This window comes from Zalophus californianus, chromosome X (assembly GCF_009762305.2).
Source record: "Zalophus californianus isolate mZalCal1 chromosome X, mZalCal1.pri.v2, whole genome shotgun sequence".
In the NCBI taxonomy this organism is placed as follows: domain Eukaryota; kingdom Metazoa; phylum Chordata; class Mammalia; order Carnivora; family Otariidae; genus Zalophus; species Zalophus californianus.
The window spans coordinates 81,225,673-81,248,645 of NC_045612.1; the positions used below are offsets into that span (position 1 = coordinate 81,225,673).

The 22,973-nt window shown below is 37.8% G+C and overlaps 1 protein-coding gene across 5 annotated transcripts in view; it reads right to left on the bottom strand.

Moving 5' to 3' along the window:
* The window catches only part of RRAGB (Ras related GTP binding B), a 42,364-nt gene extending 22,624 nt beyond the window's left edge, over positions 1-19,740 (bottom strand). For 2 of the 5 annotated variants that reach the window (XM_027609209.2, XM_027609205.2), the window contains exons 1-6: positions 19,073-19,715; positions 18,191-18,224; positions 15,693-15,792; positions 11,277-11,360; positions 9,280-9,346; positions 6,850-7,072 (exon numbers count right to left, since the gene is read on the bottom strand). In XM_027609209.2, coding sequence (XP_027465010.1) covers positions 6,850-7,072; positions 9,280-9,346; positions 11,277-11,360; positions 15,693-15,792; positions 18,191-18,224; positions 19,073-19,164 — 600 coding nt within the window. In that variant the 5' untranslated portion in view covers positions 19,165-19,715. Of the gene's footprint in view, positions 1-6,849; positions 7,073-9,279; positions 9,347-11,276; positions 11,361-15,692; positions 15,793-18,190; positions 18,225-19,072 lie in introns of all 5 variants that reach the window. The other 3 variants (XM_027609207.1, XM_027609208.1, XM_027609206.2) reach the window with 3 other exon arrangements.
* Between the last annotated feature and the right edge of the window lie 3,233 nt (positions 19,741-22,973).

Genomic DNA, 22,973 nt, shown 5'->3' on the forward strand with positions numbered 1-22,973 from the left:
AAAGCAGGTCCTGCATGTCTCATCCTGCAAGGAGCCCTGGCAGGGGCCAGCACCCTTCAAAGTTATTCCTGTCTCAGGGAGAAGGGAAGATAACAATAAACACAGCCCCAGCAGCCAAACCTTATAACTGGTAGTACAAAGAGGGTGCCCTGTCAAACAGTACATCTGCAGCCCCTGCAGGAATCTGGCCTTACTCCTGGCCCTACACACCAACAAAAACCTCTCAGGGAACAAGGCAGGGAGAGCACCCTGCAGTTTGGTGCTACTGTAGCTCCTGCAAACGTGCTGAGGGCAGGCATCTGGTCTGACTGTTGAAACCATCCAATGATAAGTCCACAGCAGCCTCAGACTGACCCCCAACAGCACTGGGACCAAATCCTACCCAGGGTGTGCACAACAGGCAAAGCAGGCCATTGTAGCATACTGATCTGAAGGCAAACACAGCTCAAACAGAAGAGTAGGGTGCACACAATCCACAGGTTCTGTTAAACAGGTGACATTGTGCTACAAGCCACAACAGAATCTTTTCTTCATTAGGCCATTACTTTTAATATCAGGAGACATAACCAATGTTCCCAATACATAGAAACAAACACAGAAAATTAGATAAAATGAGGAGACAGAGGAATATGTCCCAAATGAGAAAAAACAAAACAAAACAAAACAGGACAAAACAACAGCGAAACAGCTAAATGAAATGATGATAAGCAACATGTGTGATAAAGAACTCAAAGTGATGGTCATAAAGATACTCACTGGATTTCAGAAAAGAGTGGAGGATCTCAGTGAGACCCTCAACAAAGAGAAAGAAAAGCAAATAAGAAATGAAGAACTCAGTAATTGAAATTAAAAATACACAAGAGGGAATCAATAGATTAGAGGAGGCAGAAGAATGGATCAGATAGCTGGAAGACAGAGTAGTTAATAGAAAGCAACCAAACAAAAAAAAGAAGAATACAAAAATAAGAATAGGTTGAGGAAACTCAGTAACATAATCAAGTGTAATAACACTTATATTATAGGGATTCCAGAAGAGAGGAGGAGGCAGAAAATTTATTTGAAGAAATAATAGCTGAAAAATTCCCTAATCTGGAGAAAGAAACAGATATCCAGATCCAGGAGGCACAGAGAGCACCCAAAAAAATCAACCTGATGAAGTCCACACCAAGACACATAAAAATTAGAATGGCAAAAAGTAGTGATAAAGAGAGAATTTTAAAAGCAGGATAAGAAAGTTAGACACAAAGGAAATCCCATAAGGATATCCACTGCTTTTTCAGCAGAAACTTGGCAGACCAGAAGGCAGTGGCAGGACATATTCAAAGTACTAAAAGGAAAAAAATCTACAACCAAGAATACTTTATCCAGGAAGGCTATCATTTAGAATAGAAGAAGACAAAGAGTTTCTTAGACAAACAAAAGTTAAAGGAGTTCACCACCACTAAACCAGCCTTACAATAAAAGTTAAAGGGAATTCTTTGAGGGGAAAGAAAAGGCCATAATCAGGAGAAAGAAAATTATGAAAGGAAAACATTTCATAGGTAAATAAAAACATAATGGAAGTAGTACTAGACTAATCACTTACAAAACCAGTATGGAGGTTAAACACAAAAGGAGTAAAATCAATTATATCTACAAAAATCAGTCTACGGATTCACAAAATAAAAAGATACAAATTATGACATTAGACATATAAAACATTGTTGGAGGAGAGTAAAAATTTAGTACTTTTAGAATGGGTTCAAATAATATAGACTGCTATATGCATCAGATGTTATATATGAGCTTAATGGTAACCACAAATCAAAAATCTGTAATAGATAACCAAGAAAAAAAGGAGAAAGGAATCCAATCATATCATTAAGGAAAGCCATCAAACCATAAAGGAAGAGAACAAGAAAAGAAGAAGAAAACACAGGAAAAGTACAAAAACTGTAAAACAAATAACAAAATGACATTAAGTACATATCCATAATTACACTGAATTTAAATGGACTAAATGCTCCAATCAAAAGACACAGGGTGACTGAACGTATAAAAAGCTAGACCCATCCATATGCTGCCTACAAGAGACTCACTTCACACCTCAAGACACATGCAGGTTGAACATGAAGGGATGGAAAAACATTTACCATGCAAATGGAAGTGAAAACAAAGATGGGACAGCAATGCTTATAGAAGACAAAATAGACTTTAAAACAAACACTGTAACAAGAGACAAGGAAGCACACTACATGATGATAAAGGGAATGATCCAACAAGAGGACAGAACAATTATAAATATGCACTCAACATGGGAGTACCTAAATACATAGAGAAACATAAACACAGGGGTGCCTGGGTAGCTCAGTGGGGTGAGTGTCCAACTCTTTGTTTCAGCTCAGGTCATGATCTCAGGGTTGTGAGATTGAGCCCTGTGCTCAGGCTCCACATAGAGTCTACTTGGGATTCTCTCTCTCTCCCTCTCCCTCTGCACCCACCCAACCCACTCACGCTCTTGCTCTCTCTTTAAAAAAAAAAAGAAACAAAAGAAATATAAACACATAAACCCAAACATAAAGACAAGCAATGAGAGTAATAAAATAATAGTAGGGGACTTTAACATCCCCACTTACATCAATGGATAGATAATCCAGATATAAAATCACCAAAAAACAGTGGACATTGGACCAGATATAACTAAGATATATTCAGAACATTCCATCCCCAAACAGCAGAATACACTCTTTTAAAGTACACATGGAATATTTTCCAGAATAGATGATATGCCACAAAACAAGTCTCAATAAATTAAAGAAGAGTGAAAGCATACCATGCATGTTTTCTGACCACAACGGTACAAAACTAGAAATCAATCACAAGAAATCTGGAAAGAACCCAAATACATGGAGACTAAATGACATGGTACCTAACAATGAATGGGTCAACCAAGAAATAAAAGAGGAAATCAAAAAAACTACATGGAGATAAATGAAAACACAATGATCCAAAATATTTGGAATGCAGGAAAAGCTATTATAAGAGGGAAGATAAAAGCAACAAAGGCCTATCTCAAGAAACAGGAAAAAGCTTAATAAACAACCAAACCTTATACCTACAGGAACTAGAGAGGTGCAGGGTGGCTCAGTTGGTTGAGCATCCAACTCTTGGCTTCAGCTCAGGTTGTGATCTCAGGGATAAGGGATCGAGTCCCACAACAGACTCCGCACTCAGTGCAGAGTCTGCTTGAGATTCTTTCCCCTCCTCCCTCTCCCTCTTCTCCTCCCCCTGCTTGTACGCTCTCTAAAATAAATAAATAAAATCTAAAAAGATTGACAAAGGAACTAGAAAAAAAATGCTCAAAGGCAATTAGAAGAAAATAATAAAGATTAGAGCAGAAATAAATGAAATAGAGACACAAAAAAATAAAGTACAGGTCAATGAAACCAGGAGCGAGTTCTTTGAAAAGCTCAACAAAATTAATAAAATTTTAGCCAGACTTATCCAGAAAAAAAAAAAAGGACTCAAATAAAATCACCAACGAAAGAGGAGAAATAACAACCAGCACCACAGAAATACAAAGGATTATAAGACACTATTATGAGAATTTATATGCGGACAGACTGGACAACCCAGAAGAAATGGATAAATTCCAAGAAATATATAACCTCACAAAACTCAATCAGGAAGAAGTAGAAAATATGAATAGACCAATTAGTAGCAACGCAACTGAATCCATAATCAATTAAAATCCCCCCCAAAAAAGTGCAGGATGAGATGCTTCACAGGTGAATTCTACCAAACATTTAAAGAAGAGTTAATATCTATTCTTCTCAAACTATTCCAAAAAAACAGATGAGGAAGGAAAGCTTCCAAATTCATTCTATAAGGCCAGCATTACCCTGATAGTAAAAACACTACAGAAAAGAAAACTACAGGCAAAATCACTGACGAACACAGATGGAAAAATCCTCAACAAAATATTAACAAACTGAATTTAAGAATATATTAAAAAAAAACATTCACCGGGATGCCTGGGTGGCTCATTCGGTTAAGCATCTGCCTTTGGCTCGAGTTATGATCCCAGGGTCCTGGGATCGAGTCCTGCACCAGGCTCCTTGCTCAGCAGAGAGCCTGCTTCTCCCTCTGCCTGCTCCCCCTACTTATGCTTTCTCTCTTCTCCCCGACAAATAAATAAAATCTTAAAAAAATCATTCACCATGATCAAGTAGCATTTATTTCCGGGATGCAAGGGTGGTTTAATATATGCAAATCAATCAACATGATACATCACATTAGCAAGAGAAACGATAAAAACCATATGATCATTTCAACAGATGCAAGTGAGGGCATCTGACAAAATACAGTATCAATTCATGATAAAAACTCTCAACAAAGTAGATTTAGAGGGAACATACCTCAACATAATAAAGGCCATACATGAAATACCCACAGCTAACATCATTCTCAATGATGCAAAACTGAGAGCTTTCCTCTACGATCAGGAACATGACAAGGATGTGCACTCTCACCACTGTTATTCAACATAGTATTGGAAGTCCTAGCCAAAGCAATCAAACAAGAAAAATAAATAAAAGGCATCCCTATTGGTAAAGAAGTAAAACTTTCACTGCTGATGACATGATACTATATAGTGAAAACCTAAAAGAATCCACAAAAAAACTACTAGAATTGATAAGTGAATTCAGTGAAGTTGCAGGATACAAAATTAATATACAGAAATCTATTGCACTTCTATACACTAATAATGAAGTACAAGAACGAGAAATTAAGAAAATAATCCCATTTATATTTGCACCAAAAAAAAAAATACATAGGAATAAACTTAACCAAGGAGGTGAAAGACCTGTACTCTGAAAACTGAAGATGACACTAACAAACGGAAAAGATATCCCACGCTCATGGATTGGAAGAACAAATATTGTTGAAATGTCCATACTACCAAAACAATCTACAGATTTAATGCAATCCTATCAAAATACCAACACGATTTTTAACAAAACTAGAAAAAATAATTCTAAAATTTGCATGGAACCACAGAAAACCTCAAAAAGCCAAAGCAATCTTGTAAAAGAAGAACGAAACTGGAGGTATCAGAATCCCAGATTTCAAGATATACTACAAAGCTGTAGTAACCAAAACAGTATGGTACTAGCACAAAAACAGACACACAGATCCATGGAACAGAATAGAGCACAAATACACCCATGCTTATATGATCAATTAATCTACCATAACAGAGGCAAGAATATACAATAGGAAAGTCTCTTCAACATACGTTGTTGAGAAAACTGGGCAACAACATGCAAAAGAAGAAAACTGGACCACTTTCTTCCACAATACGCAAAAATGAACTCAAAATGGGTTAAAGACCTAAATGTGAGACCTGAAACCATAAAATTCTGAGAAGAAAACATGGACAGTGATTTCTTTGACATTGGCCATAGAAACATTTTTCTAGATATGTCTGTTCTGGCAAGAGAAACAAAAGCAAAATCAAACTATTGGGACTACACAAGATAAAAAGCTTTTGCATAGTACAGGAAACCATCAACAAAACAAAAAGGCAACCTACCAAATGGGAGAAAATATTTGCAAATAATATATCTAATAAGGGGTTAATATCCAAAATATATAAAGAACTTAAACAATTCAAGCCCTTCAAAAAACAAATAATCCAATTTAAGGAATGGGTGGAGGATCTGAATAAACATTTTTCCAAAGAAGACATACAGATGGTCAACACACATGAAAAGATGTTCAACATCACGAATCATAAGGAAAGTGCAAATTAAAACCAGAACACAGTATCACTTTACACCTCTCAGAATGGGTAAGCTAAAAACAAGACATAACAAGTGTTGACGAGGATGTGGAGAAAAAGGGACTCTCATGCACTGTTGGTAGAATGCAAATTGGTGAAGGCACTGTGGAAAACAGTATGGAGGTTCCTCAAAAATTAAAAATAGAATTACCATAGGATCCAGTAATTCCACTACTGGGTATTTACCCAAAGAAAAGGAAAATACGAAAGCAAAATGATACATGGGTCCCTATGTTGCAGCATTATTTACAATGGCCAAGATACCAACCCAAGTGTGCTTCCATAGATGAATGGATAAATGTTATGTATTATATACATACATTATATATATATACATATTATGTACATATATGTGTGTATATATATACACATACACACATGTATGTGCACATATGCAGTATTATACAGCCATAAAATGAATGAAATCTTGCCATTTTCAAGAATATTGATCAACCTAGAGAGTATAATGCTAAAGTGAAATAAGTTAGTCAGAGAAAGATATATACCATATGACTTCACTCATTTGTGGAATTGAAGAAACAAAGCAACGAACAGAGAAAAAAAGAGACAAACAAGAAAACAGACTCTTAAATACAGATAATAAACTCCTGGTTGACAGAGGGGAAGGGTAGGGAAATAGATGAAATCGATAAAAGGGATTAAGAGCACACTTATCTTGATGAGCAGTGAGAAATGTATAGAATTGGTGAATCATTATATTGTACATCTGAAATATAACACTATATGTTAATTTTACTTGAATAAAAAATACATAAAGGCTGCTTAATGATATCACACTGACAAGTTCCTTACCTAAATCTGAAAATTATTTGCCAAATGGATATTACAGTTCCCTTACCATGGAAAGTTTGTTTATGAATGTTTTTAAAAACCTGACAGAACTTTGAGCGCTTAAGTTGAAATTTATTCTTCCTGAAAATAATCATACTACTTATCTATTTCTCTATAAAAGAAGTTTAGAAAGCATGTCAACCATTTCATGCAGCATCCTTTGGGCTTCTTACCAGGTCCCGTTGATCCTCCTGTACCAGATCCATTTTGTGTACCAAGCAAAAGATTTTGGCATCTGGAGAATTCTGCAGAATGGCCTCTAGGCATGATTGGTAATAGTGCATGTCTTTTTCCAGTTCACGGCTTTCCACATCAAACACATATATCAGAACCTCCACATTTCGGAAGATGTTATCTCGTTGGCTAGTGAAATAATTTTCCATGAAGGTATCCTGTCTAGTAGGAAAAAAAACATCTAGGTAATAAGCAAGTCCTCAGTTTAGTCACTCCTACTTACAATTTATTTTTGTTGGTTTAATTAATGTGAAATATAATAAGGCTTCAAATTAATAGGCAAATAATAGTAAACTGGTAAGGCTTTACCTTTAGTTGAGCCACACCTTGCACCATCCTTTGCCCCTTTCCTTGTGTTCCAAATACACTTTGACCTTCCCTCAGTTCCAATGGCCTTTACACATGCTATTTACTCTGTTTCACATGATATTCCCCTATCTGTACATCTAATTAACTCCTACTTGTCCCTTTAGATTTTAGTCCAATCCTATTTCCTCACAGAAACCATTCCTGACCTCCCTGTCTTGAGCAAATCCATCACCATCGGCCCTAATACAATTACATTGTTTTTATTTTTAACACTTAACCACAGTGTGATACTGCATGTGTTTGTGTGTGTTTTTAATTAATGGAATTCACTTCCCTAGAGTCTAAGTTCCATGAAGGCAAGGACCATGTCTGTTATTGCCTACTATTATTTCCCAGCTTTAAGCAAAGAGCCTTCCATAGAGTAGGTGCTCAGTGAATATTTATTGAATGAATAACTAACTAGTCAAATACTCTAAATTATATGAAAATATAATTTGTATTTGAGTATTTGACAAGATAGCTTTTTAGCAGTTTTGTTCTTTGATCCTTAGGCTGTGTGCTGCTTCCCAGTTCTCAAATACCAAGCATCCAGCAAAAAAACAGTAGTTTTGTTGGAATTTAAGAAACAAAACAAATGAACAAAGGAAAAAAAGAGAAAGAGAGAGATACAGAGAGACAAACCAAGAAATAGACTCTTAACTACTGGAAACAAACTGATGGGGGAGGGGAGGCAGATGGAGGGATTGGGTGATATAGGTGATGGGGACTAAGGAGTGCACTTGTCATGATGAGCACCAGGTATTGTATGGAATTGTTGAGTCACTATACTGCACACCCGAAATTAACGTAACATTGTATATTAACTATACTGGAATTAAAATAAAATAAATAAAAAAAACCCAGCAGAGTTTGGTTATGGGAAAAAAAAAAGACATGAACCTAGCTTTCAGTCTTGTACTTTGCTATTATTTAGCTGTGTGACCTTGGGGGATTCTTAATATCACTGTATTTCAGCTGCCTTATCTGCAAAATTAATGATAACATCTTAGGGCCTAAAAGCAAGGAATCTGGACTAATCTCTTGAAAGAGATTACAGAATTAGAAGAATGATAAGGAGAAAGGATTTGTATGGAAAGAGCTCTACAGCATTAAGTGATCCATCTGCTAGCAACTATGGGAGTCATTTTCTTATAGAATATTTGGCTATTTCATTATTCTTTCAACAAATAACTCATTGAGCACCTGTTCCATGGTTGGTTCTATGCTTGAGCTGATAAACACTGAGCTAACAATAATGTCTATTTATTTTGTGAGGAACTTTAATCATCAAAACAACCCTATGATTTAGTACCATCATTGTCCCTATTGTACAGATGAAGAAACTGGCTTAGAGAGTTCAAATGATCTACCCAAAATAACATAGGTAACAGAGCTGTGCTACAAACCCCAATCTAACTCCAGAGCCTAGGCTCCTAACCACTGTGTACTACACACTGCTGCTGCAGCATGGAGATGCAAATGGCCATAGGGTAAGGAGCAATACCTACATATAAGCACAGTGAACAAGCATTTGTGATGGAATATTCTGGAAGTACCTCAGCCATAAGAGGAAAAACTGTTTCCTACTCCTCCAACAGTTGGTAGCTCAGCTGGAGAATATGTGCTTAGGGCTGATCTACAGTGCTTAGACTGCCTGGAGATTGAAATAATAAAGAATGAGGTGGTATGGTATGATGGGTAAGAGCTCAGCATTGGTATTATGCCACCTGAGATAAAAACCTAATTTCTTCAACCTGCAAAAGAGGGGGATAATCTATCCCATACTCTAGATCCCTAGACACAGCTTGTGTTAGTGCTGATTAAATACGTCACAGAGAGAGGGCATTTTCACAGTTACATAAAAGTCAGAAATCTTTATTTAATCAACTGCCAATTCTGAAGCAATTTCTATCAAATGTATCTATTACAAATGATAGTTACTGTAATGTATTTTCCATGCTGATTACACTAGGTGCCATGATTACTGCTGCTGGCCCCACAAAGAGGCAGATGGTACTCACCCACCACAGTCCCACAGGTTCAATACCAGGTTTCCCAGAAATCGAACATGAGAATGTTCTACATCAACTGGAAGACAAATACAACAACTCTAGTAACTGTAGCATGAATGAGGTGAAATTAAAAATAAGCAAAGAACTAACCCATGTAATTTAGAAGGACCAAAGTGGAGTGAAATGCTCAAAGCTACAACAAGAAGGTGATTTTCAGCTTAGTAATGTGGTTGGTTTAGTGGCAAGGTGGGCACCTAAACTACTCTGAGCTACAAAACTGGCTCTCAATGTAAGTAATTTTACTTTTTAGTAGTTTAGTGCTTAGAGCAGAAACAATCTCCAATTATAATATTAATGTTAAAATTTCAACATATAAGACAGAGACATATACCATTTAATAGCTCTTCACTGACCCACGAACACCCTCCACAAAAAAAAAAAATTTAAAAAATGACAACAAACACCAAATACAAAACAAGCATAAAACATAACCCAACTTGTTCCCTCTATTGGTTTCCCTATTTCAGTTAGTGACCCTATCATTGTCCCATTTCAGGGGAGGTGGTCATTGTTGACTCCTCTGTCCACATTCATTGCTATTTCTTTGTAATTTCTCGATTCCACTCCTTGTTTTACAACCTGCCACTAACAATAAGGAAGGCCCTTACCTTCTCAAGCCTACACAACTACAATAGCTCCATAATTACCTCCCACCAGGAAGCCTTACCCACTTTACTTCATCCTACAGGCTACTGTCAGATTCATCTTCTTAACACTACTTTGAACATGTCACTCCCCATTCAAAAAACTTTCAATAGTTCCTCCATGCCTACAGGGGGGCATTCAAGGTCCTTCAAATTTGGCTTCCAATCTACCTTTATATTTCCCAGTGCGTCACACTAATAAAGACTTTTGTTCCAGTCCAATTTGGTTTATTCATAGTCCTCCCCAACCCCACTACCTCCCCAAACCCCAACATACCTTACATCAGGGGTCGCAAACTTGCTAATATGGGCCAGGCCAGTAAATGTACAAAAGCAAAGATGATCATGTAATGGAGAGTAAACATGCACCCAAGAGGATGATAGAGTGGGTGGCAATTACTCAGCTCCAGCTCATTTGTCAGGCAGGAATATGGGATCAAGATGATCATATCCTTACATTTTTCAGTATTAGTGGGAAACCAGATTTTTATGGAAACTTTTACATATTAATAACTAGTTCCAATTTTTCTAAAACATTGTACAGGCCAAACAAAACATATCTATAGGCCTTATCCAGCTTAAAGACTGCCTGTTTGCGACCTCTGCCTTACACTTCCCTCCCCACTCTATACTTTGCCTACTCTGTTCATCTGCCTAGAAAGTCCTCCCCACATTTCTTTCAGTTATATTCATCTATTACGACCCAGCTTAAATTCACATTCTTTAAAAGCCCTACCTGGCCACCCCCACTTACTATCATCACTCCCTCTGAATTCATTCAAACATTTATTAAGCATCTACTCTCTGCCAGGCACCAAAAATCACAAGGAGGAATAATGAAAGTTCTTATCCTGAAAATTTCTTAAAGTCTACCAATTATAATTTTTACAATTTATGTGACAATCAATCACACAGTGGTGTTTCTTCTATGACTATCTTGAATCTATTGCTTATATTGACTGCTATCTAACTTTTGTACAATTTTATCTCCTTATAACCTAGATTAAAAGCGGCAAAGCATTAAAACATGGGCATTAAAAAAAACATGGGCATTGGAGTCAAACAGTTCTTAGTTCAAATACCAACTGTACCTCTCTGTGTGACCTTGCGCAAGTCACTTAACCTCTGAGTATTAGTTTCCTTTTGTAATACAAAAGGTAGGAGGCATGCTATTACCTCACAGGATTGTTGTGAGGATTAAAGGAGTTATCATACATAAAGTGCCTGGCACGTAGTAGGTGCTCAAACTACTTCCCTTCTCCCCCTTACTTCCCCCTCCTTGGAAAAGGAATCGTATCTTACATGTCTTTGTATTTCCAACAGAGTCTACGAGAGAGTAGGTGCTCAAACTGCTATTAATTTGAAGACTATGTAAACGGTCTAGTACTAAAAAAAAATGGAAAGAAGTGCTACTGAGAAAGGGAAAGACAATAATAAAAGAAGTGACAGGATTCAGTGACTGTTTAGATATGAAGCACATGGGATAGAAATCTGGTTTCTACTCCCATATCATAGAAATTGTTCTCATCAAGTGACCGATGGCCCCATTACCAAATCCAGTGGACTTTTTAGTCCTTGTCATACTTCCTGTAGCATGACACTGTTGACTACTCTCTTCTCAAAAAATTCTCTTCTCTTGGCCTCTGATTATCATACCTATAACTTCTCTGGTATATCTTCCTATTCTTCTTTCTGTCTCTTAAATGTTGGAGCTCTTCAGGATTTCACCTTTGACTACCTACTTTCCCCCAGGCAAGCTAATCTATTCAAGTTATTTTATGTACCATTTGGATACTGATAACTTCTAAGTGTGTATCTCTAACACACATGTCTCTCTCCCTTTCTGAAACATATACTGGACATCTTCACTTGAATAATGCATAAGTATCCCAAACTCAGTATATCCAAATATAACTCATCTCCCCATTTTTTCCTACAAAATCTGTTCTTTCAGTCTTCTCCATCTCAGTGAATTTAACCAGTTGCCTAAGCCAAAACCTTAATTTCATCCTTGAGTCCACTCTCTTCCACTATTCCAACCAAACCTATCAACAAGTCCTATTGACTCTATCTCTTAAATTTGGGATCAAATGCATTTGCTTCTCATTATATCCACTACCACTACCCTAACCCAAGTTAAGGGTTATCTCTTACCTGGTCTACTAAAAAAGTTTCCTAATCTGTCAACCTGTTTCTACCCTTGCCTCCCTCCAATCTATCCTCCATATTAGATATAATGGTCTCTTCAAAATGCAGATTTTACTCCATTATTCTTTTAAAAGAAAAAAAAAAGTCTCTGTGTATATATGATTATATATACCCAGAAAAAAAAAAGGTCTAAAGGACAATCTCAAACTACTAATGGTGGTTGTCCCCAGGAAGCAGGCGTGAGAATGAGGGAAGGAGTAGACTTTCTATACTTCTGCAATATCTGAATTTTTCACAAGTATTACTTTTGTAATTAAAATTGAAAATTAAAAATAATAAAATCTGATGTTACTCTTTAGTTTAAAACTCTCTATGGGCTGCCCTCTACCCTCAGTTCAAACTACCTGACTTGGTTTATAAGGCACTTTATGAACCAACCCCCACATTCTGCCTTCCATTTTAGTCTCATGTCTCTTATATGGCCCTCTGGCTCTCCTAGTCTTCCTATTCTGCTGTCATAAGAGCAACTGAAAAGAACTAGAACAGAGCTTTAGGAAATCACATACATTTATGGGGCAGAAAGAAGAAAATATTTTTTAAAGGTGTAGGGATGGTTAAAGATAAGGGAAGAAAACCAGGGTAATAAAGCATTAAATAAAAGCCAAGGGAACAGAGAATTTTGAAAAGGTAGGAAATCTTGGAGCTGTCAACAGTGTTTTTGACTAAAATACTTTATAATCTTTTTTTTATTGACAAGTTTACTATTCCAACAAACACATTTTAACAGCCCACAAATAAATTAATTATATCACCATTCTGTAACCTTACCACAAATTTTAAAACACAGTAGGCTCTAAGTTTAACAAAATAAAATTGGATTTTTTTTCAGCAATGATACACTAGAAAAACACTAAAACATTAAAGGTGATATAGTATTTTAGAAGTACTTTTGCTACTGTTAAATAAAATCAGCAACTTTATAAAAAGGAACAGTAAGTAAAAATCAATGCACTATATGTATTTTCAAGTAGTCTATAAGTTTAGCAGTAGAACCCAGACCTTTCTTTAGCAATGACAAATTAGGTAATGATACATTAAAGCATTAAATCCAACATAATATTTTAAAGTATACTTCTACTACCTTTAAGGAAATACAGTAATTGCTAACAAAGTATATCAATAAAGGTCCCGTTTGAGACAAAAGCCCTATCCCAATCACAGTGCCTGGCACACAGGACGGTCCAGAAAAGCACTTACTGAATAAATGGGACTGCTTAAATGTATAGTGTACATGTAATTTGCAACATTCTGTTCGTAATTTTTAATGATGCTGCTAGATCACTTCAAAACTATTTCAAGTAGCTTGAATAGTTCTAAAATTTGGGTTGTATGACTATTCACTAGACTTAGGGGAGTAAATCAACTCTGCTGATCAGCTAAAAACAAAAATATTAATTGACTAGAAAATTGACCACTGCTTCAATAAAATGTACAGAACTTAAAACACACAAAGAAAGAAATCCTCCAGAAATGGTGGGTGTGGCACAATGGATAGAGCAGGAGCATAGATGACATTCCAGCTCTAATGTTTGCTAGTTGAGTAAGCTCAACTTCTAGGTCATCTATCAAAATGAAGTTAATATAAAAACTAAAGTAAATAAAAAAGCATATAATAAACAGAAGCTTCCTCTAATCTACTGAAACTATATGATTATTAGGTCCAGATCTTTAACTTGGGAGAATAGAAAAAAATTAAAATCTACCAAATCAAGACACAAAAAAGTCTGGACAGGTCCTTTCTAGAAGGAAGTCTTTCAAGGCATGACAGGCCATAGGACCCTGTCCTGACCAAAATTTTTGATGAATGACTTAGACGAAAACTAGATGAGATGCTTATCAAATGTACAAAATGCACAAAGCTAGGAAGAATACCTAACATATTAGATGAGATAATAAGCACCTAAAATGAAAACAGATCTAATCATTTTTCTACAGATAAGGAAACTACAGCCCTGAGAAATGATGAGTTGTCCTGGACTTCACAGTTAACAAACAGTGGATACAAGAACATAGGTGCTAAAACAAACAAAACTGAATATTTTAATCGAGTAAGAATTTAGATTCAAAATATTAGCTGTACAAGAAGCAGAAGGATGATATGTTTTAATAACAATGTATGTGAGAAGGAACTGTTTTTTTTTAGTATGACTCAGTATAATGAAAGCCACTCCACAAAATAAGAGTAGGGGACTAGACTGTGCTAACAGCAGTGTGAGGCCCAAAATAAGAGATATAATAGTCCTACTCTGCCCTGATCAGATCACATCTATGTTCAAGTCTTAGCACTTTAAGAAAAACATAGACACATGCAAAAAAGTCCTTAAAAATGTTTCAAAATGATGTCACATGAGGAATAGATGGAGGAACTTGACATGTTTAACTTAAGGAAGATAAGTTTTGGGAAGCAAGGGTGGCTAGGATAGATTGAGACATTAATCATACTCAAATATTTGTAGAGACTCAAAGGAACAGAAAAGGGGACCAGCTAACAGAAATAAAGAGAAACAGACTCAGGGTTCTAAGACATAGCTTTCTAACCATTAAAACTGCCCCAATTATGAGAGTATATATACTCCAAGCACTTTATGAAGAAAAATGAGGTTTCCTTCTTTATATCCTAGGGTCTGGAACATAAGTTGTTTTAAAACTGTTTGTTTTTTCTTGGAATCAGAGTGAGATACCTTACGAACTAGTGGGTGACTTGTCCGTAAGTGTTCAAGATGCTAAAAACTCAGATCAGGAATCTGTGAAAGCCAGGTTGGGCAATGCCTTCATCACTGAGAGGCCAAGGACCATGGCAGAATCCAGAAATGCCTGGATGCTGCAAAACAAAATGGCATTACACTCTAGAGACAGAAGAGGTCTCCCAGAAGCATAAGATCCACTGAACTGGCAGCCAAGGCAGTTCAGCTAGCCCTTATTAAGAAGCCAGATTTAACATTCAAATTATAAAGGGCAATGAAACATTTCTCAAGTCAGAGCTGGAACTCCAATGAGAACATCTATGTTATATACAGGAAGAGAAGCAGCAGAGTACACATCAGGTTAACCTTCCCCCACAACCCCCCCCCACTCAGAATTTACCTTTTAATGAAGACTAGGACTAATTATAGCTTTAAAAAAAAATCTTACGAGATTTTATTGTTATGCTTGTTAATACCTATCAATTAATTTCCCTTTATATAATAAATTAAAAACAACCTCCCACAAAAAAAACAAATAAGCAAACAAAAGGGTCCCTATGTTTATTTAATAAAGAGCAGGATAAAAAAACAAGTTGGACAAGGGTATCCCATTTGGTAAGCAACCTAGAAAGAACCTCTCCAAGACAGCAAGCAGTAATAACCAGAATTAGGTCACATCCCTTTGAGAAGGAATGAAAAAACAAGGAAAACATGCTCCAAAACAAATCTCTCAACCTCTGCATCCCTAAGTTACTACAACAAGTGTGTTATGCAGATTATTAATAGTTAATATCACCTGATTTCACAATAAGATAAAACATCTTACTTGTTGCACCAAGGCGACGTGTGTCTCTGGCAATATAATTTGCAAAGATAATAGACCTCATGCTGGTCTTACCAGACCCACTTTTACCCATCAACAGCACCTAAGGACAAAGTCAGAAAAAACAACAAAGTTAGAAATCTAGAGCAAATCAAGTCGAAAAGGATCTATTTCTCTCCTATACTTGATGTTTTACTGAAGTGACAGTACCAATAACCTATTGCAGATACTTATAACTTAGTTCCCTGACCAATGGTAAATGCAGAGATACCTAAAATTCCAGGAGCCAGGTACTTACCTGTCATGCGTCACACATCCTCTTAGCAATAAAATCACGTGAATTTATTATGCTACCATTATACACTATCATTCATTCAGAACTATGTTAGAGAAATAACAACTTGAGGAAATCGAACCCTCATCTCTCATAATCTAATGCTTTATGCACTGAACTACCTGGCAGGGGATTTCATTATAACTGAAAGTTCTTTCCCCTGCTCAAGGTCAACCTTTCCACCTCTGCCCTTGATCTCATCCCTTCTACCTACTCTATGATTTTATTCATTAATTACTCTGAATCTTTTTTTTTTAAGTGTCCCATAGCCTACAGGTTCAAGTCCTTAAACTACATTTAAGACCTTCCTTGATCTGGCTTATCTATTCCTCTGCCCTTACCTCCTGGGATAGAACTTTTAGAGTCCAGCCATAATGAACTGAACTAAACCTCTTTACAGTCCCTCTGACTGCTCCCAGAATTCCAGGGAGCCCAGTTCCACGTCTTTGTTTCATGCTGTACTCTCTGCCAGTAACTTTCCATTCCTTTTTCTTTCGTCATCTAAGCTCTGCTCATCCCTCTAGACTTGGTTCAGTAACCATCTCCCCGAGAAGCTTCCCTGACCCCAATGCCCTAGGTTGGCTTAGGTGTGTCTCACCTCTTTCCTCCCATGGCACTCCTATAGCACTGCAAAGACCACAATGCACTGCAGTTATCTATTTTTTTGTTTGTTTTTGGTTTTTTTTGTTTTTGTCTGCTTCTCACAAGACTGTGAGTTCTTAAACGGCAGGGAGAATCCCCTTTGTATCTCCAGTGCCTATCATAACAGATGCTTAGAATATGTTCATCAAAAGAATGAACAAGCTATCTAAACAAAGATATAAGACAAGTGAGTTTATAAGGATGAGAACTGTCCAATGGAAAAGGTGACCTTATGAAGGTCACCTTCATGTCAATGTCAGCACCTTCAAAGTCATGACATTGACCTTCATGTCAATGTCAGCACCTAACAAAGACAGAAAAACACCTATCAAAGATACTGTTGATTCTTGCACTAGGAGGGAATTGGGTAAGGTGACTTTTCAGAGTTTTTTCAAACTTTAATATTTATGGACTATAGTTCCAATTACCTTGCTTTTCAAATGAAGGGGTTACAGGTTGTATCTTCAAACCCAAGAAATTAAAAAAAAATGTCTAATTACAAATACAGGGAATATTAATGAAAGTATACAGCACTCAGGCTCAATTTAATCTAGCTATTTAGCTACGTAACTTTATCTCACTAAGAAAATGTTACTGACAAGTCAGTCTAAAGAGTTATGATTTTTTTTGTTTTATTCTTAATCATGTAGAAATTTCTGGTATTTTCAGCCATCCTTGTTGATAGCAACTTTAGACAGGCTCATCAAGAACATTCCTTTAGGAAATTGAGTTATATAACTGAATTGTTAGATGAAGTTAAGGGTAAATATGGTGTATTTTTTTTGTTTTTTACTTAAGAAATCTTCAACTGCTTATGAAAGACTAACCAAGGATAACTGTGTTAGGTACTAACCTAAGTGTTCCACATGCATTTACTCATTTAAACTTCATAACGACCCTATGAGATAGGTAATATATTATCATCATTTTACGAATGAAGAAACTAAAAGCCCGAAAGGTTCAGAAATTTACTCCAGAACTCGCCCTTATTGATTCAGCCTAAACCCCAAGGCGGGGCACAGTACCATAAGAGCACAAGGGAAAGAATGCTCAATTCCACCAGGAAAACTCATATAAAGACCTTATATAGGTAACATTTAAGCTGGGTTCCACATAAATGTGCAGGAAGAAGCCTGTGTAGTGTTTGTGTATGGCTTGCACAAAATGCAAATTAATTTGTAAATTTGGAGAAAAACAGATTCTGTACGGCTATAATAGGGTGGTACAGGTATGGCAGGTCAGTTTAGTCAGGAATAGATTTTTAAATGGCATTCTAAACAATGAAATCATTTGGATTTTATTCTATGGGTTTTGGGAAGTTATGAAAAGGTCTTAAGTAGGTGAATGACCCAATTAGATTTAAATATTAGAAAAATTAAATCTGATAGCAAAGAAGAGGACGAGTCAAAGAGCACACAGAAGATTCCTGCAATGGTCCAGGAAGATGGTATATATACACAAATATATTTCCTGAATTGTAACTTACCTTTACTTTCATGTATTTGATGTACCTAATATATCTTACCTTTTTCTTCATGGCTGTATTTGGTAGCACCCACCTGCAGATATAAACCAAAAGACAGTTTCCAGGATCCATTGCCTTAGATATTGGAATTTAAAAAATACAAATAAATGTGGAGGTGCAAAAGAACATGTTTAGCACAACAGCTGAGTACAGCTGTGTGTAGGAACTCAGTGAAAGAAGCCTTTGTTTTCTTAAACTGTAAAACTGGGTTCAAGCTCCCTAATTACAGTACTCAGGAGATGGGTCCTAAGAAGACTGACTTAGTAATATAAATGAGCAATAAAATTCAAGATGCAATTTTTTATCATCTTAAAAAATGCACCAAAGCAACATATACAAGTGCTTTAGTAAATCAAACAATATTGTCTTATTTGAATGTCCTCTATTATTTTTAAGTTAGGCTATTTTCAAAATCTGTAAGTATGTTTAGCCAGCTGTCCTTCCAAGTCAGATTTCTCTCATTACAGGTACAAAGTATACACAATACAAATCTCAAATTCAGGTACAAAAAGGCACTGAAAGCACTTTTTAAGCCACTGATGTCTGCCCCAGAAATATCAACCTTCTCCCTAGTCTTCTTATCCTCAACACGATGTTAAATCTGTTTTACTGATAATTCAAAGCAACTCAGAACTACCTTCTCAGTTAGAACACCCCCCCCCAAACCTCAGAACTGGTATCAGGCCCATCCCAAGGGCTGTTTCTACCCAGTTAACAACCAACCAGTCCTCTTGACAGTTTATCCTGTCACCAAAACCTTGATACCAATCAATCTTACTGGTAAATCAAAGCAATTTATCATAGGTGGGGTGTTCTAATTCACAATATTTTCTTAGAACCCCACCACCACCTTCCAGGTTTGACATAATAAACTTCACCCACCCAAGCGATCCTTCCGGTTCCCCTATGGGAGGATCCATTCTTGGCCCCAGATTCTCTTTCTCCATCTTTCTCTCAGAGTCAGATTCTTCCATCGTGCAACAAGTCCTTTCCAGTCCTTTCTAAACCGCAGTACTCTTTTCCTTTTTTTTTTTTTTTTCTTTTTCCTTGTTCACACCCTCAGTCGCCTATTTTTGTTGCCTGTGGCCGCTAGGCCTGCTCTATTCTTGCCTCCGCCTTTGTCCACTGGGGGGCTGTTTTCCCCACGGTTACCTTAACCACCTCAAACTTGGCCTCAAGGCACAGCCGAGTTGGTCAGCTCAAAGGCTAAATGATGTGGTGGTGCAAAGGAAGAGACTGAGAATTAGTGGGAAGAGGGGTGGCTGGGGTTCGTGTCGAGTTTGGGCCTCAGGCCCCAAAGTCTCGAAACGCAAAGGTGACTTCACCCGCAAAGAGCTGGGGACGGCGGAGGTGGCAGAAAGAGCAGACCCGTGCGGTAGGCACTAAGTGGCAAAAGCTTCCGCCGGCTTATTGTTACCGAGCCTGGTCGCACGAGAGCGTCCGCCGTTAGCAGCAGTTATGATCTAACCGCCCGCCCTTCAGGAGCCCAGGTACCTCACCGCAGGCACAGACTGCAGGCCAGGATCACGTGGGCACCTGCCGTAAACCCGGAGCCCGTCACGTGACTGCTGCTACCCGAGGGGCGGGTGGACGAGGAAGAATACCATAGAGACTGAGCCGAGAAAGACAGAGTGCCGCCCGTCGCCGTCACGTGCCCCGGCTCTCCCTCTTCCTTGAGCCCGGTAGGGAGCTACCAGTTTGTAGATGCTTCTCTTGTGGGCTTCGCTGGCCCGACCCGTCCAGCACACAGAATTAAAGGAGACGTTTTCAATTTCAGTGCTTCAATGCTAGCCCCTGTGTGTGTGTGTGTTGTTGTTGTTGTTGTTGTTTTAAACTATTTCACCCTTAACGTTTTTTTGGTGAGGAAGGCCAAGCATTGTTTTTTGTCTTCCTGTTTTTTATTACTAGTCCCCTGTAACCGGGCTTGTAATGAAATGAATTAATACATCCAAAGCTATTACAGCTATGTCTTCCACATGGTGAGCACACAATGAGTTATTATTGCTGGAACCAGGGATTCATTGGGAATTTTAGGACCACATACTCATCTCCCCGCTTGTTTAAAACTGGAAGTAAGGGAAATAAATTCTCATAGACCATAGTAAGAAGTCAGAGTCTAGAATTGATAACTGAAGAGCTATTGACATGTATTTATAGACTATATTTAGATATAGAGACCTCCAGATAAAATGGCCAAAAGAGTTCAAAGGGGTTGCTTCTGGAGAGGAGGCAGGGGATAGGAAGTGAGAGGACTGATGCTTTTCATCTTAAACCCCTTTGTACTATATCTATCTATCATCTATCTATCATCTATCTGTAGATAGATAGATATATCCTACTTAATAAGAAAGGAAAGGAAGGAAAGAATGACAGGAGGAAGGGAGGAAGAAAAGTAGGAAGGAAAGGGAAACGATAGAACCAGGGTGCTATCCAGATTTCCCCAACTGCTGTTCTATATGATCCCTCATCACAACTGCCTTGCCTCAAGAAAAATTTATTTTACTCTGATCACAGCTTCCTTAGCCCTATCTCTCCCTACAATTCTCTCCTCCCCACCAACTCCCCCCCCCCCCAAACAAGCCCTTGTTCTAGTTTTCCTTGTGTGGTGAAAGATTATGAGCCCCAATCCAGGAAGTCACTTTAGATTCATTGCCTTCCATACCAGATAGTGATAAACAAATTCTGAGTTAAAGCAGTGAAAGCAGACTTTATTCAATAACTACTGACAGTAGTGGGGAAAGCTGAGCTCCATTCCAATATGTGCAGAGGTAATTAGGCCTTTTATTTTTTGTAAAGATTTTATTTATTTATTTATTTATTTATTTATTTATTTATTTATTTATCTTACAGAGAGAGAAAGAATGTGTGTGTGTGTGCACGCACGCATAGGGGGAGAAACAGAGGGAGAGGGACAAGCAGATTCCGTGCTGAGCACGGAACCCCACACCAGACTCCATCTCATGATCCCAAGATTAGGACCTGAGCTGAAATCAAGAGTTGGATGCTTAACTGACTGAGCCACTCAGGAGCCCCAGTTGGGCCTTTTTTTTTTTTTTTTAAAGATTTTATTTATTTATTCATGAGAGACAGAGGAGGAGAGAGAGAGAGGGAGAGAGAGAGAGAGGGAGAGAGAGAGAGAGAGAGAGAGAGAGAGAGAAGCAGGCTCCCAAGGAGCAGGGAGCCCGATGCGGGACTCGATCCCAGGACCCTGGGATCATGACCTGAGCCGAAGGCAGACGCTTAACCATCTGAGCCACCCAGGCGCCCCCAGTTGGGCCTGTTAAAGGGACAATGAGGGAGGGGAAGAACTAGGCCTCATTTGAGTCAGAGAAGTGAAAAATTTTAAAAGGTTGGTCAGTATAAATGTAATTAAGTTGTTAGCTGGCAGTTATCAAAGTTAGGAATCTATTTTGCCACAGAGACTTGAAAACAAAAGCCCTATCCTTCCTGATGATTACATTTCAATGGGATGGCTCTCAAGTCCTTGAAAAAGACTTCTGAGTTGTAAGAGATACATATTCACCATTGTAGGCCTTTATAGTAAATGATCTGAGAAAAGTAGGTCAGGGGTCTACCATCAGGCTAGAACAAACAGTAAATTATCTTTGCTGTGTTGAGCTTTCTCAGTCAGGCATTTTAATGGAGCATTGGGATCAACAGAGTTGGGGGCCATCCTGGGGGCATGGCAAGTCTCTTGGTGCAGGGGTTTGGACAGAGTTCTGTGCTGAGAGGTCTGCTGTTCTCATTAGTCCATTTTCTACAACCTATCTGCTCCTCCCTATCTGCTTCTGCCATTTTTGTTCCAGCTATTATAATATCTAGTCTGGATAATTGTAAGTGATTTTCCTATGGTATCAGCTCCAAAGTTGTTAGGAGTGGGTGGAAAAATCTTCATCAATTATCTCACCCCCAAAAGCATTCAATAGAAGTAATACGTGCATGTTTTATGTAAAGGCAGCTTTCAAACATATCCTCCAACCTCCGCTACCACAAGGCATCACCAGACAAATTATTCCCTTACACTGTTCTATTATAGAAATTCACTGCCTCCCTGTTGCCAGTCTCCCTCTCCACCCCACCAAACCATCACATTTATCTACCCTCAAGGTCCATGAAGAACAGATGAAGAAAGGGAAGAGAAGAGATGAAGAAAAACGGGGGGCAGCTGAGTGGCTCAGTCAGGTAAGTGTCTGCCTTTGCCTCTGGTCATGATCCCAGGACCCTGGGATCTAGCCCCACATAGGGCTCCCTGCTCAGCGGGGAGCCTGCTTCTCCCTCTCCTCCTGGCTTCTGCTCTCTCTCACTACTTCTCTCTCTCTCTCACTACTTCTCTCTCTCTCTCTCTCAAATACATACATACATACACACATAAATAAATAAATATGAATAACATAAATAAATAAATATGAATAAAATCTTAAAGCTGGGGAAGAAGTGAGGAGAGGAGAAAGGAGAAGAGGAAAGAGGAGAAAAGGGAGTAGGAGGATGGGAGTGGAAGAAAGGGATTTGACAAAAGATTGAAGAAATAAGCCAAATTAAGAGTTCATTCCAAAGAAGTTGAGTAAGACTGTTGATACAGTGCATTCCTATATGGTCTAGAGGTTGAGATTCTGATTTCCACCCAGGCAACCTGGGCTGCTCATTTTTACATTTTCACTGAAGAATCTTACAGAGATAAAAGACAAACCTTTTTCTGTCAAATTAATTTTTAACTTTTAATTATACATACTTTTCAAAAAGTGTTGATTAAGCTCTGCAGAATTATTCATGCATCAATTTGGCA